The sequence below is a fragment of the Zosterops lateralis genome, assembly GCF_965231275.1.
Source record: "Zosterops lateralis genome assembly, chromosome: Z".
Lineage (NCBI taxonomy): Eukaryota > Metazoa > Chordata > Aves > Passeriformes > Zosteropidae > Zosterops > Zosterops lateralis.
The window spans coordinates 79620200-79636984 of record NC_139800.1 but is presented as its reverse complement, the minus strand read 5'-3'; the positions used below and the strand labels follow the sequence as shown (position 1 = coordinate 79636984).

The 16785-nt window shown below is 43.4% G+C and overlaps 1 protein-coding gene across 6 annotated transcripts in view; it reads right to left on the bottom strand.

Annotated features, from left to right (window-relative positions):
• Window positions 1-15964, bottom strand: part of LOC310922926 (integrator complex subunit 6-like) — a 40204-nt gene extending 24240 nt beyond the window's left edge. For all 6 annotated transcript variants that reach the window (XR_014592517.1, XR_014592518.1, XM_083883900.1 and 3 more), the window contains exons 1-2: window positions 15791-15964; window positions 15627-15704 (exon numbers count right to left, since the gene is read on the bottom strand). Coding sequence is in view for 4 of the 6 variants with exons in the window: in XM_083883900.1 (XP_083740026.1) it covers window positions 15627-15704; window positions 15791-15901 (189 nt within the window). In the remaining 2 variants the exon portion in view is untranslated. The remainder of the gene's footprint in view (window positions 1-15626; window positions 15705-15790) is intronic.
• Between the last annotated feature and the right edge of the window lie 821 nt (window positions 15965-16785).

The window sequence follows — 16785 nt, the reverse complement described above, 5'->3', positions numbered from 1 at the left end:
AGATTCTTGAATCAAAACCACTTAAATCAATTACAAGAAAGTCTATTTCTTTAGAATGTTTTTCCTCAGAAAGACTCCAGCCAATGTATGTAATGAAACACGTATTTCAGGGACAGAAACTCCAGCCCCAAACAAGTCTGTACATTCTCCTTTCCATACACACAGTAGGAACACTCTTAGGGCAAGACAGAGTCAAGTACCCAACTCCAAGCAGATGCACAGTGAGTTCACGTTAATGTGATTAAATAATAATCCTTCCTAAATTAAAAATATTGCCACTAATGCTGCATACAAAAAAATAGTGGCTCTATTTGTCAGGAGAAACACTAAGGACCAAAAAATCCCCAACGAAAACCTCACAACCTTAAAGGACCAAACACAATATATATATTCCACCAAACTACGTATCCTCTACAGGTTAGTAACTAAGAAGTAGAACTGATTATTAGTTATTTCAGTTGTTTATGAACCAATTTGAACAGTGAGAGTAGTTGCTTCTAATCTTCAATATTACATTCCAACTTAGTCACTTTTATGCCTAGAATTTATTAACAGCAATCTGAGCAGCCTTTACCTTGGCAGTATGTTATTGGCCTTTCCTTGGATAATTTATATGAACAAATAACTTTAGACTCTAAACACATACCAGAAGACTTTCAAAGATAGGAGAAAACAAGTACTAAAATCGAAAATCTCACCCTCTGCTTATGCCAACAACAGGCAAAAAAAATGCAGTGTCATTTGGCCTTCTGCAAGCTCTGGACACCATCCTACAAACCACCCAGAGATTTGGAAGCATCACACCACCTTCCAGCTCCTGGCTTTGGCCTTCATGAGCAAATCATGCTGACAAGAAATAACATACTTAAAAAGTAACATTTTTCTCTGGTGACTTAGTTTTCAGACAGACCCATGCCCTGCTCTATATTTCACCACACGGCTACAGAAGTATTTCAGCTGCTTCGAGAAGCAGGTAAGGTCACAACAGCTCATTTTGGCAGGAGAAAGGCCCAGATTAATGAGAATTCAAACACCAAAGTGAAAAATCCAGTGAAGAAAAGGAGGTCTTCTTTAGACCAAGCAGAATCTGGACTAACTCAACATCAAAAGAACAGAGCTGAGCAGCAAAAGATAATCTTGGTCAGAGTCAGTAGCTTAAAAAGACCTTCAAGACTTAGGAGATACAGAAGATTTTAGTTCCAAGAGACTAGAAAGAAAAGTCTTATAAAATGCTGTAGAGGAAGTTAAAAAACAGAAAGAAACCACTCCACCCCACCTTTATCACATAAATGGGGGCAATATTGACATACAAGTAAAACAGCACCAAGTTTTGAACACCTGCAACACGCAGGGCTTTAACTCTCACCTACACTGGCTTATCTCTCAGGTTTACTAGTCTTATTTAGGTTTTTTTAATTAATTAATTGTCGGTTTGTTGTGGCTTTGGCTGGTGCTATGCTTTTTTTCTTTCATTCTTTCCAACTATTTCTTGGCAAAGTTTGGTCAGCTGGTAAAAAATGGGGCCAAAGAGCCAAAGGCTGGGCATTAGTACACAAGAATTCCAGGTCCAAAGCAGTTCCCAGTTTTACCAGCTTCAGGAAGTCCAGGGATGTGGTGCCTTGGAGGCTGCAAGTCTTCATCTTTAGAGCTCCTAATAAGCAATGCCATAAGACTGAACTACATATGTTATTGTACACTGGATTGCTTTCAGATCTAATTCAAAAACTGCAACGTTACTAAAATAATCTTCCAAGAAGACAATTTGCAATCCTGCATGCCAATCACAACAGCCTGTGTTACAATAAGTACTAAATATTTAGTTAAACATACAGATTTTTAAGAATTCTGCTAATGTTTCCCTAGAAAGAACAACTGCATTTCAGATATTACAACTTGTTTGAAGTATTTAGGTTTCTCAGTAATTCAAGCTATTATTAAATGCACCCAATCTGGGGAAAACAGACTACCTTAAGACAAGGCCACATGCTGGTGGCATCCCAGCTTGTCAGTGGCAACCATTTGGAAAAAATAAGGTAAGAAAAATATCCAGCTGTTGAAACCTGAAACAACTCCTGCTATGGAATTTCCAAGTACTACAGGAAGACAGTGAAACCAGCAGAGCATTTTGCCTCCCAAATCACCAGAATGATTCGTTTTTAAATTGCCTTTCTGTTCACTGGTGACAGTACACATGATCACAACTCAGACCTGCTCATGGCTGAACCAAAGTGAAGCAGGTGTTTCTTTTGTACAGAAGTGAATTATTCTTATAGAGACCCTACAATGCAAGGGGCTGCTTCCCAAATGCTGAAGTACCTTCACCTCTTTGCAACCACCTACATAAAATTGAGCTTCTTTGCCTGAGCACTGGCAACTTTGGGACAGCAGTTTTATCAAGCCAAGACTGTCTTGGTCACCCCAGCTCTGCCACAATAAAACTCAGCAAACAGGGAGAGGGAGAGGTGTTGGCATCATGTGCCCTCCTGCCCATCAAGGACAGGGTAAGGCCCTGGTCAGTACAGAGCAGCCAATGCCCCTGCTACCCCCACGTTTGATTTGTTGATCAAAGATTTGCTACAAAATAGCACGTATGACATGAAAGGCACTGACTACACTATGAACATCAAATACAGTTTTATTTAAATTTTTTCATGTCCTAAAATAATTCAAAATCATATGACCTACTAATCACCTACTAATTTCATCCTCACAAATCTTTGTGCAAATGGGGCAGAAAAACAGCCCTAAGAAACACTTAGAGATACTATCTCCCCTCCAAGTACTTATGAATGCCATTTTTGAGGCAACAGAGCTCTCAAGTTTTCTGTACCTTTGGCTGCAAAACTCTTGTCTCATTTCAGCACTTCTACTTTTTAAGTTGTTTTGTGCAACAGATCAGTCCTTTCACTGCACAGCATTAAACAGCCTGTAGCCACGAAACTCCCAAGATCAATTATTTTTTTGTTCTCAGCACAGGAGAGCAGGACAGGACCCACCTCTGGTGTCTGAGATCAGCACAGAATGACACTGGCCCAGGTCTGGAATCAGCTCATCACTGAGGGGTGCTGAGCCAGGGCTCACAGGCTGCTCCAGGAGGTGCACGCTGCTGTCTGCTGTGACACCTGCCCAACAAAGACTCCCCTTCTCAATTCTCATCTGAGGAGTATTTCAGCAGGTAACCAATTCACAGGTTTAAACTACTCTCTCGATAATCTCACAGAGCAGTCAAGTACAGTGAAGAGTCTGCAGAAGCATCACTTGGTCCTCCTTACACCCAGAGCTAGTGAGCACCAGGTCAAAATGTTAAAGCTAAGTTCTGTGAACAGTAAGTTAATTGTTTCTGCCTGTCAAGTTATTTCTGCTGCTTTTGTAGGACACTCAAACTGAAAACTATCCACCAAAAATGCTTCTTTAAATTGAGTGAGGACTTTTTGAAAATTTAGGTTTTTAAAAAGCCCTTAAATTCCAGTCAAATAAAACATCACTAAAGTTTAACATGCATAAAATGTCTCCAGGAGACCAGAGACGCATAAAGTGCTTAAAACATCTTTAGGAAAAAAAACACACCTTAAAAAAGGAAGACACTGGAGTAGATGATTCCTTTGATCCCACACAGCTGATACACTCTGACACCAGATTTTTAGCAGAAATCTGTCACTTTGCACACTCCTCCCTCTCCATCCAGCTCCAGGTACAAATCTTCATTTTTCTCTGAGATACACTATGTACCTTGATAACACAGAGGTTATCTCCTCCCCTCACCCACACTATTTTTCCCTGCACAGCTGGAAACAGCACAGGGAAGTGCCATGCACCTCCAGGCCCGTGGGCAGTGCACACAGACAGGGCAGCTGTCCCTTGGGACACAACAGCCGCACCACGGCCCCTCCTGCACATTCACCACTCAGTGCCTGGGGGGCATCCTCCAGTTTCACTTCCCCTCAAAGCAATCCAGCCCCTGCACTCCAGGGAAGGGCTGCAGTGTGAACTGAGGTGCCCACGAGTCCCCTTCAACTGCACTTTTCAAAGCTGAACTCTCCTGGACCTGCACCCAATGAGACTAAATAATTTCTGAAGACAGATCGAACCAGTTGGTTTTCTAAAGCACATTTAGTGAACGTGAACTGCATTCTAGCACAGTATCTAAGTGCCACTTTTTATTACAGGCAGAGTCAGCTACACAGAAAACTATTTCATCTTGTATTGAAAGAAGTATTTCTCCATGAAACCTTAAAATAAAAAACCCAAAGAAAACTCAGTCAAGCTACACCATGCAGTTCACTGTCCTTTCAAGATGACTTCTCCATTAAATAAGACACAGAAATGCTTTTCCTTCAAGAAGAATTCATGATGTTTATGTTAAGAACAGTTCAAATAATCTTTAAGCACAGCACCCTTACAAAACACTAGCAGAGAGGTTCTTAAGCTCCAGTTAAAAACGAGTACTGGGGCCTTTTATTAATATCAGCATTTACAGGAAGCTGCACCTCCTTCTATAGGAATGCCAAATGCAGATGCTGCATGAACAACTCAAAGCTGGAAACTGCTTGGAACCAAGGGATAATAATCAATGCCAAGCAGAATGAAAAAACCTACACTACCTTTTTATTTATTACCTGCTGCTCCTGCTTCAATCCATCTCTAGATTTAGCTTTTTGGTCAACAGTATTTCATATATTTTGACAGCTACTCTCAACTGCACTTTTCCCTGCACAAGGATAAAAGGAAACACATGAAGAAAGGAAAGTAAAAATACCCAAGAGATCATGGCAAGACCCTGTTCCAAAAACCATTCTTATTTAAATAGAAAAACACTATCCAGTTAAAAAAGCACCTATTTCTGAGGAACACTTGAGAAGCCAGGATTCAGTACAGAGCTGAACCAGACCAAGCTACATTTCACACAACAGCTTAATGGAGAGGGAACACAGAAGTAATCACAGTTTGCAGCCTTAGCACAGTAAGCATAACAAGAGGCTCCATGCTCCTGTTCAGCAGCATAGAAGTCATTTCAGAAATACCATTATAGCTGCGTCTTATCCAAACACTGTAGAGAGGGCAACTGCTGAAATCTGGAGGTTCCAATTAAAGATTTTTCAGCTACTCACAGCGCCTGTTTCTCTTTCAGTCTATCAAATACAGTTTCAATACCAGTCAGCCTCAGTTCTGTCCTTCTCCTGGTCCCTTCCTACACTCACCACGGCTGGAGAAGTCACAAGGAATAAAGACAATAACTAAGAAGTTACAGAGTAGGGATTCCTCACTGCACATTTTTGGAAATCAAGTGGAAGAGCATTACTGATGATATTCTAGCTTTACAGCCCAGAGCTGAAACGACACATTATGATTCATGTTTATTTTGCAAAGTGCCACGTTCCTTCCTCCTTCCTTCCAAAAACACATCACAGAACAAGAGCAGCACACTGAAGTGCTACAGGTATTGCAAGTTTACTTCAAAACCCAAGAAGGTCAATCTAGAAGGAATCATCTAATCACCAGCTTTCCTCAATTAATGTCTGAAATGCTGTTTAAGGCACTGCTGAAGAAAAGAAATACTTTAGATGACCACTAGATTCATATACTCAGTGAAATATCAACTAGCCAGCCCAGCAAGTAACTTTACCCTGATACAGCCAAAAATACACTGGTGGCCCTGGGAGCATCTATTACTACAGGTCAGATTTTTATTCCAGATGATGGCAAGGTTGGGTTTCTTTTAAATGCAAGAGGCAAAAGTAACTACCTGAGCTGGAGCTGTTCTGATCAGAGAAGGCTCCCCCAGGCCAGGCCCTCTGAGTGCAGGTCACATCATCCCAATCCAGCCTCCTGTCCCAGCACATCCCAGCCTGGGAGCACCGTCGGGAGGCCTGGCAGCAGCTAAAGGCACCAAGTGTTCTGCCTCAACAGATGCACATTCTCCCACAAAGCAGAGCTTAACTTCATTTATTTTTTTTTAATCAAAACTCACTAGCTGAACCATTAACGAGCTATGACGACCAGTGCTAATGCATTATACTCACTTAGGAGCAGAGCATGGCAACACAGCTTAACCACACTGTAGATCTTTGTTTTCTGTCCAATTAATTGCTCGACAACATCCATCTTACCAAGATTCTTACTCTTTTAAATACTATTTCACACGTTTAAGATTTTAAAAGCATCTGTGAGCACACAGACAAATCAACAATTGCCTTATCTTTAGAAAGTAAAATTAAGGAGTCTGAACTGTCAGGGTTTTTAGTCTAGAATAACATTTAACAAATCTAGCACTGCTTATCCTGAGATCTGTATAGCTACACAAGGAAAGAATCATAACCATGTTAACTGCAAAATAAAACATTATAACCATAAAAATAATAATACCTATTTAAAAATAAAACAAGATTTGTTTACTTATCTGACAATAAGCAGTTCAAGTTCCAGAGATCTTTGTCAATCTCAGTTCTTACAACAAAATAAATTTTGTTTTTCCAATGCTCTGCAGAGTGAATATACAGATCAATACAAGTCTGTGGGCAACTACAGATTCTGATCTGTACAATAAGTCTCTTTAGAAGAATGTAATTTTTTCTTGGCACATTCTTAAAACTTCAATTCTAGAACATGCTGATTACAGCTGAAATTGATTGCTACGTGTCTTCTAAGTATTCTGGAATTGGTGAGAAAAAAACACACAAAAATTCCTTTCAATTATTGCCTGCTATATTTTTGGGGGTGTAGAAACACAAGAGTTACATTATTAAGAGGTGCACTGTAAGAACACAGTTTAAGAAGAAAAACTTCCAGGACTCAATCTATGAGAGTGCATTACTTAAGTGACAATCTGCATTTATAATTCAGAACAGCACCAGCTGCTCTTTCCATTGTTTTTGTGGGTTTTTTTGGTTCCTTGGTTGCTTTTTTGGTGTTTTTTTTTTTTTTCCTGTTTTTTTGGGGGAGGAGTATGTTTTTGTTTGTTTGTTGGGGGTTATTTTGGTTGGTTGGTTGGTTGGTTGGTTGGTTGGTTTTTTGGTGTTGTTTTTTTTCCCAACGAGTTGCATTCACTTGGGGTTTTTTGGGAGGGTATGTTTTTGTTTGTTTGTTGGTGGGGTTTTTTTGTGGGGTTTTTTTTTTTGGTTGTTTTTTTTTTGGTTGGTTGGTTGGTTTTTTGTTTGGTTGGTTTTGTTTGTTGGTTTGGTTTGGTGGCAGTGGGGAGGGTGGGGGCTTGGTAGCCTATGTTATTAAATAAAATCCAAGAGGCATTGAGAATACAGACAGTGATGAGAATCACTAAGGCTGAAGCCATCTGGAACCTTCTGACGAGGCCCTTGGAGTTGCACTGCTCCCCCCTGCAGAAGCACTCAGCTCCAGATCACAGGTCACACGGTACAGAACGTGCTTTTTCCCACTGGATCCAGCTGCCCGAGGTACGGGAACACTCTGAGAGACAGCACTGAGTTACATCTTTTCTAGATCACAGCCAGCTCAAAACATCATTGTTGCATTACTGCTGCAAATCACTGCTCCTCCTGGCAAGCTGTTATAAAATATGCAAGGGTGAACAGGGTAGAAGTGTCTGCAATCTTAATTACATTTTTCTACTGTTAAAATGCAAGCCAAACAGCACTTAATGTTGTATTAGTTCTCACCAAATTTAAAAAGAATTCTGCCATTCTTGAGGTATTACAGATGTACTCTTTTTAGCGTATTTTTAGCCACACCACAGAGCCAGGGTACAAGGCCCAGGCCCTCTTACATCTAAATACCAACAAAAAAGACATATTTTGAAAACCTCCGAAGTGAAACTAAAAATAATAACAGCACAAAAGGGGAAGAGGGAGACCATAAAGATTCCATGTGGCAGGAACCATCAACTTCACAAAGCACCTTCCTCCTTACAAAAATACAACTAGGGAGATCCGACTCAACTGTTTGATTCACATTTTAAGCTTCTATTTTTAAAATAAAAGTGACCTTTGCACTGAGGATGAGTTAAGCCTCTTAATGCAAACATATCTACTTTTGTCTAGTTTATCCTGTAGTCTTAAGGGCTTACATCTTTGAATGTGTCCAAACCCAAATAAAGACCCAAATAAAAATGAAAATATAAACTCCTGTAGTGGCTATGAGCAACAGATGATGGTTTCCATTCAAGGCCTCTGGCATCTCATCTTTTGTACAGTACAAATTAGAAGTCCACCTCATCTGAAAAAGGAAGCTTTTACTTTGCAGATTCCTGTAGAAGCAGAACAAGTTAAAATATTTTCATTAAGAATTAACTTAGCAACACACGCTCACCCTTCTATGAAGAAAGGCAGTAGGAGAAAGCAAAAGTTCAGGTACTTAACTACTTCAAAATTATAATAAAAAGGATAGCTAAGCAGAGTTCTGTCCCTCACATCTATCAAAAAGCAATTTCTGAACTGTCCATCCAATTAAATCAATTCCTTCCAAGAATTTAACCACCACCTCTAAGTTCTCACACGAGTTCTATTTTTCACAAAATACCTTAATTTCAGAAGGCACAAAACTATTCCTTTAGAAAGAATGAATCACCCTGATTATTACTGCTTTGGGGGTTTTTTTAAAGCAAAAGGTACATTACTTTTCACAAAATTCCTCATTATAATGTTCTGTCCTCATTATACCACTTCCTGGAAGAGGATGCTCATTACAACTCACAACCAGGACACAAAGAAGTAAGACAACATGCTTAAGCACGTTTAAAAGCATTTTACTGTGTTTTACACTACCCAATGTTTCTCAGGAGTGGGAATATGCTTTTTAAAGGACACTCTCTATAGGAATCAGTTTAGTACCTTTGTAAGCTAAAAGGAGCTACAATATTTCTTTGCTTGCTGCCCAGATGCCAACTGATGATTCCTAAGATTTTAGTAAAATAAATTTTTAGATGTTTTCAGATTCTGAGAGACATGCACTACAGTTTGTAAAATACAAACCTACCACCTGCACCAACAAGAACCTTCTGCCCATGGCCTCACTTATCCCATTTCAAAATAGATGTCTAACTAAAAAAGAAAAAAGGAACATTTTGTACATTCTTCAGTCAGCTTTAAGTGATAAAGCAGCTGAATCAAAAGGAACATGTAAAAACTGTTTGATTATTATTCCCAAACAGTATTGAGTTGATTTCATTTGGCCTTCAAATAAAACTAGACAATCAGGGTTTGCATGAGTGTTCTTTAAACAACTGACTCCTGTTTCTCTTAAGTCACTGTGTTTAACAGAGGAAAAGCAATTGTCGGCTTTAACCTGCCAGTCATTTCTGCTCCAAGACAGTCTTCTGAAAACACAGAAATTTCACAACAAATCCTCAAACAAGCACTGTGGAAAACGTGGAGGAGAGGTAGGTGTGTGTGTGTGTGTGTGTAGTACTTCCCAGGCAATGGAAGATGTTGGTGCTCAGAAATAAAAATACTGCTGTAATGACCCAAAAAGTGTATGGTGGTAGAAAAGGAATTATCTCTCTCCACTGAAGAAGTACAGAATAGAGTCTCCTGAATTAGTTACCAAGAACAGACACTTTGTATACTGCTCACATTTCATCCAGTCCCTCAGTACTACATTCAGCACCTTTTTTCCCCCCTTTCCAACAATGCCTGTCAAGTGGGTTCACTAAGCACGCTCATCATTAACAGCGGATCTGGAGGGAAAGATAGCTGAAGTCAGTGGGAGAGGCCTTTCTTTCCCTTTTGCACCCCTCGGATAGCAGCTTCCCTCCTGCCCCTGCAGCTGCTATCTGCCTTGCACCAAAAATTCTGCCTGCACACCCCACTGCCAGCTTGCAAACCTCCAACTGTATTCCACCTGTTCACACCACTCCTTCCACAGCGCAGGCCAGACCACCAACTACTTGTGCTTGCCAAAAGTCAGACCTTTTACACATAAAACCTGATGATTTTCAGTGTCTCCAAGTTCCTATAAAAACTTAATCAACTTAGGCTTATTCTGTGGGTCTGCTACAGTTAAGCTTATTAGGTATTCCTCTGGTTTTCTTCCTTCACAAAAGCGAAAAAACACACTAATGCATTTCCTACCACCTCAGGCAGCATTCCTGCAGATCTTTGCTTCAAACCCAACAGGTTTCACGGTTGAGTCTCTTTCTCCCTGCAGCTCGGGGTCAGGAGCTCTGATCTAATTTCTTCCAGAAACAGGCAAACAGATCTCACATCTCTCTGTCGGCAGCCCAGCCTATTCATTTGCCTCTGCCCTGTGTGAGTGAGGGGCAATCGGTTCAATTCTGCAGCAGCACAGGCTCTCCATGAAAGAAAAATTTAAAAATGCTGGCAGAAGCTTCTGTGCCACTGAAATAAAAGACAGCAAAGTAAGTACCCTCCAGTGGGACCTTATGAACTCCCAGTTTTGAAGCACTACTTCAATATCATAAATGAACAGGTTATTTACATACAATAAGTACTCTTTGACAGACGTTTAAAAAACCCTTCTACAAATTCCTGCTTCAGCCTCCAAGGTATCCCAACCCACCTGCAGAATTTCAGGGGAAAAAAAAGAAGAGGCTGCTCAGAGTCCATCAAGAAGAGCTGCTTCCACAAGGGAGCTCTTTAGCACTGAAACATATGTTCAGGCTAGCAAGGAACAGCAGCAGAACTGGAAGGCGTCCTATCCATCAGTCCCAATTTGCACATCTCAAACAGTGCAGTGTTTCACACACAGTGTATAAAGTAATTTGAGCTACTTCTTAGACAGCTCTGTACACATTTCTGCACTCAAATTCATGGAACCTATTTCTGCAGTGCAGTCACAGATGACTCTTGAATTCAGTATAACACAACAGAAGGAGGAAAATATGTATTTCAGAACATAACTTAGGTTCTCTCAGTCCTCTCACTTGTGACCATATCATTTATGAAGGTCAGACAATAGAGTCTCACAAGAACATAAAACAGAAGTCACATTTCTGTGACCAGATCATAAACAATACTCCTCGAGCCCTGAAGAAAGGCTGTTATCACTGCCAGCAGCCAGATATCAGTCACAAGGGAACAGGGCAGTCCAGTTAATCAATAACTTCACATAAGGCCACCATTGTGTTTTTGGTCTGAACTCGCCATTTGCAGCCCAAATCCACATGTAAACCACAAACTGCAGGATGTGAGGCTTCACAAAAATGGAGAATGGAAAAAAATAAATGAAGAGTTAAGCCCTGCTCTCCTTTTCAAAAACTCTTTAGGTTAAGATTTTGGCACGAGCTCCATTTTCAGACAAATCTAGATAGATCTTGCTGAAACATCATCACTGGAAAATAGGAAAAGCTTGGGGGAAAAGGGCATACAAGAAGACTGTCTTCCCTGTACTTCTACTCTAGCACCATTACTTCATTAAAAAAAAAAAAAAAAAAAGGCTTAAGATTCTGCCCACTTACACCACGGTATGTGCTTACACACAGAGAAACATCCATATTCAACAGAGGATGCTGAAATGTGTGTGATTTTGGAAAAAACAAAATCAACTGGGTAAATACATGAAGCCACAGAAGACCACGAGCTCATCAGAGGCCCCTGACTGCAAACCCTGGGAGCTGGGGAATTGCTGTGCAGAAGTGTCAGTCAGTAAGGGGCCTGCCCTGCTCCCATCCCCTGCCCGGGCACTGGGGACCAGCCACGTTGTGCAGGGAGGGATGAGAAGGGTGGGGCTGGCACACAAGGCCTGGAGGGGCTACAGCACCAGCACATGGAGCAAGAGCTGGGTTCCAGCAATCCATGGACATAAAGTCCTCAAAACAAGGACACATCAGGAACTGAGTTCCCTGAATAGGACAATGCACTTCTCTTAGCCAGAAGGCCAGGAATGTCAAACACCCTGCCAGGCAGCGAGGCTGTTCTTAAATCCATTTTTCTTGTCCAACTGGAGGCACATTGGGAATAAATTCCTTCCATACCTAAATTTAAGCAGTAGTGTTTTAATAGTAACAGACGTCTTTTACAAAGGTGCTTTATTATACATATCATTACCTTCCCATGCGTGCCAAATACCCCAAATCAGATACCCAAATACCAGAACAGACTGGCTCACTTCCATGTTAACATGCTACTAAGGCAGACTCATTTGATAGGATCCTATCACAATTTTCATCTAAAAAATACACTAAACACATTAGGCTGTTTTATTTCATGAAATAATATACTAATTTTCCCTCCTAGTTCATAAAATGGAGTTCGACCCAACATCCAATGGAAAACATACAGGTATTTTTCCACTGACCTATACAGGATCACACCACTTGACAATTACAAGGTTAAGACATTTCATAACATGCTTTTAAAATATTAAATACTTGTCTCTTACTGTAGAGTATTTTGGAAACAAAGTAAGAGCTATAAACGGTTGCACCATAATTGCTGTCACAAATCACCACCTATACATTATATAACAAACAGGAGCCAAACGGCTGACAAGGTTCCAGAGGCATCTGCTGCCATTCCCATTTTCCTGTCCCCACCTCTCCAGGACTGTACCCTGACTCCTCTTGAGACACTTGTCACCACAGCTCTTTGCAGAGCCCCACTGCAAACTGGCAGGCTAAATAATTCCATTTCTAAAAAAATGGCACAGAGAGCTGCAAGCAGCCCAACAGAAGCAACAGGTCCTGTAAATCATTTCAAACCATCTATACTAAATACAGTTTCAAAAACATCACCTTACTTTCAGGGGTCTTGGCAAATCATTTGTGCAATGGCACGATCCCTCCACCTAGCACAATACAATACATACGTGTAATATTTTCTTGACACATTATTGTCCATCAGAAGTGAATCAGTGCTGTTGGTCTGAAATATTTTAATGCTACAGGAATTCTGAATTCTGAAACAAACCAACCCAAAGCACATATCTCAACTGCTCCTGCTCCAAAGCTCAAGGTCCTGTAATTCCTCTGCCTCCTAGGTGGTCTCAACTCCACCACCAGATTATTTCCCCCAAATGCTTCACTGCTAAACTATCTGAGAAACTATGTAATTTAATTAGTATAAATGAGAAAGAAAACAAGAGGATAAAGGAGCCACTGCTACACATACTTGGAAAGCAAGCCTGCAAAACACATTCACTTGCCAAGTCTGCTTCCACCTTCTCTAAATCAAGAGAAATAAAATATTTAACTGCAGCAGCATTAGCAAATAAACTACATTTTATGTCTTTTACAAGCATGTTCTGTAAGACATAGAGAATCTGGCTGAGACCAGAAGTTTTCCTGGCACAAGTGTGGTTGTTAGAAAACACAACAGAGGGAACATCATAAATACCAGTGAAGGCCTTGAGAACAAGTCCTCAAACAGGCAGCCACCACTGCTGCGAGGCTTTCTCTGCCCAAGGAACAGACATGATGACAGCCCAATAACACTCATTTATGCCATGAAGTCTCTACGCAATAGCGGAGCTGCACTTGTGATTGTAATTACTATAATCAGATATTCATTGAGTCTGCTGACTGTTCCTAGAAAAGTTACTAGTTTTTGGAAAAAAATATTTTAAGATTGGTAAAGTCCAATTTAAAAACCACCATGCTAAAGGCAGAAATATATATTTCTAAGAAGAGACATTAGCAAGTTACAAGAATCACAATACTTTTCATTTCCCTTGGCTATTTAACGTATATTAAATATGACTGAACGCCATGACGGGTATCACAGTCCTATTTATTCCAATTACTATTTACTAAAACTGTGAACAGTCAGATGCTCATTAGCACATCAGAACGTACACAGATGCTCATTAAACAGAAGGATCTTCTGCAGCAAACCCGAGTATAGATGTGGTAATAACCTGTAGCAGCATTACCACACGGACCTTCAGCAGCAAAGTCATTTTTTTATTAAATCACCAGTATGCTGCTTGCTGTCACTGCAGGGAGCAAGTTCATTTCTCAAACATAAGATACACTTGTAAAATATTTGACACAAAACCAGGAGGAAAGAAATCTAGAACACAAGAAATCCAGTTAACACTGGATTTTTATACTTGGGATTTGCATCCAGGCACAAACATGGACAGGACAAATGGTGTGTGCACTGTATCTAAAAAACACCTCTCCTAAGCAGATGTGGCTTTCTTGACATTAAGTTTCTGTAAGTCAAGGATGGTTTCAATTCACAGAAATGACTTCCACACCCTCTTCTGAGGAAATGAAAAGTAGGTGCAATACCAAACAATAAATACTTACTCACTCTATGACTTGTCACTTCAGACAGCTGTGTAAATTTACTCCTGATGAAAGGAGCCAAGATTCATAGCTCGCAATAATTACATTTCCTCATTATCAAAGATGTGAATAGGTGAATAAGCACCACTGAGCCCACTTATTTTTAAACATGTCTTGAGCTCTTGCTGGAAGATCTAGAGAATATTTTCCTTTCTTCTCTAGGATGACCAACAATGTATTTGTACATGAACTTCTTTGGCTTTCAAAACATGGGTCTACAGCCCAGCAGTTATGATTAGTAGTGTATTACTCTGAGCAAATATAGTCCTAATCTATGACTATTCAGGAAGATTCTAAAACTCCTATAGCAATGCTTTCTGTGACACTCTTTACCCAAGTATTTTAAGTCAGGATGTTTCTATCACCAAGCTGCAGCCTACAGCATAAGGGATACAGCACCACAATTTTTTTTTTCTTTTGCCTAAGCCTCGTGGTGAGGCTGATGTGATGAGAATGGCATGGCTGTACTTGCCTCAAACTTGAGGAATGAGAAAACAGGGACAAGAGGAGCCAGCCAGGCAGACTTGTTTACTTGCAAGGAGGCCCAGGGCAAACCTCATCGTTCTCTATACAGTTCCTGTATAGAAACAGGAGGCTGTAGTGAGATAGGGGCCTGTCTCTTGTGCTGTGCCTGCAGTGAGGACCAGGGAAAATGGCCCTAAACTGGGACAGAGGAAATTCAGATCAGATATTAGAAAGAAAATTTTCGTGATTCAGGAGGTCAGACTGTTTAGGGAGGTGGTGAAGTCACTGTCCCCGGAGGTGTTTCAGAGGCTGGCACTGAATGATGTGGTTTAGTGGTTTAGGAATTACAGTAGCACTACTGGGCTGATGACTGGACTTGGTGATCTTAGTGTCTTCCAACCGGGGATGACTCGATGGTTCCACATCCAGCTCGCCACAACCCTGCGACCACCTTCCACAGAGCTGGTGCGGGCTGGTGCTTATGAGAATAAACGGGGCAGGGGAGGGGGCCAGGGGCGCACACAGCCCCAGCCCTGGGGCTCCTTGAACCGCAGAGGCGGAAAGGGCCGGGGGCTGTGCTGTCCCGCACCCACAGCCCCGCGCTGCCCCTGGGTACCCGTGAGGGGTGCCCGGGCCTGCCCTGCCCTGGGGGCCCAGCCCGAGGCCCGAGCGCGGTGCCGGCCCCGCCGGAGCCACCGCCCCGCAGGGGGAGGAGCGCGGCCGCCCCTCGTTAGCGCCGGGGCGGTGAATCACGGCCCGCCCGTCTCCTCCCTCCCCCCCTCCTCCATCTCAGCAGCGCCCTCAGCCTCTCTCCTCCATACAAAAGCAAAATGTCCGCCATCTTCACAGGCTGCTGCTGCTGCCGCCGCCGGGCCGGACGGGGCCGCGCCGCGCTAAGGGCGGCCCCGCCGCGGAGCCGAGCCCAGCCGGCCGGGGGGGTCATTACCTTGATACAGTAGGGCGGCTCGTCGAACGTAACCAGCATGTACCTGTCGCCGCGGCTGGCCGGGTCCCGGGCCCGCAGCTGCGGAAAAGAGCGGAGAGAAGAGGCGTGAGCGGGGCGAAGAAGGGGCGAGGGGGGCGGCGGCTCCCCCGGCGCCGCGCGCTCACCTTCATGAAGATCTCCACGGCGCCCTTGGCGATGTCCAGGTAGCTGGTGCCCAGGTACGCCCGCTGGTTCATGGAGGCGGACGTGTCTATGAGGAAGAGGAGGATCGGCATGGTCCAGGCAGAGCCCCGGCCGGCGGGCTCCCTGCGGAGGAGGCGCGGCGCTCGCCCCGCCGCTGGCTCTGCTCAGCTCTGGCGGCGCTGCCCGAGCTCGCCCGGACTCAACTTCTCTTCCCTGAGCCTCCACCAGCACCATGTGACCAGCGCGCACGCCATTGGCTGGCAATTATACCCAGATTTGCATATTCATGGCGGCGCGCGCGCGGGGGGGAGCAAAGGGGTGACGGCGGGCGCGCGCGCGCCGCACCTGTCACACACACACACACAGAGAGCGCGCCCGCCCCGCCCCTCTGCGGGGTCCCCCGCCCCGCGCTGCAGGGGCCGCCCCGCCCGGCCCCTCGCGCGCCGGCACCTCACAGTCGCTCCCGGTCCCAATCCCGATCCCAATCCCAAATCCTAATCCTAATCCTGTCGTCTGCCCCCGGTACTTCCCAGTACCCGCGGCTGAGTCGCCGCCCCGCCGCCTCGCACCTCCCCCTCGCCGCTGCCTCAGCCCGGCCCACGCGCCCTCGATGGCGGGGCAGCCCCGCGCGGCTGAGGGGGGTGTGAGGGAGATACGCGCGGTAGATATATGCTGGTGCCGGAGAGCCGAGCGTAGCCCTCTCAGCTGCTCGCCCGGTGACATAATCGCCCCCGTTCCTGGTCTCCCGAGGTTTCACTTAAGCGCTAAATCCTCAGCCCCCCCATGTGCGGTCCTTTCCCGGGTCAGGTGATAACCATCTCCCACAGGCAGTGCCTGGAGCTGGGCATCGCACACTGACACGGCCCCTCAGTGTGCCTGGATCAAGGCAGGATGGCAACAAATTCGTTGTGGCAAAACCGAAAATACATACACCCTGCAGTATTTCCTACCACTCAGATTAATTTTTAAAAAAAAA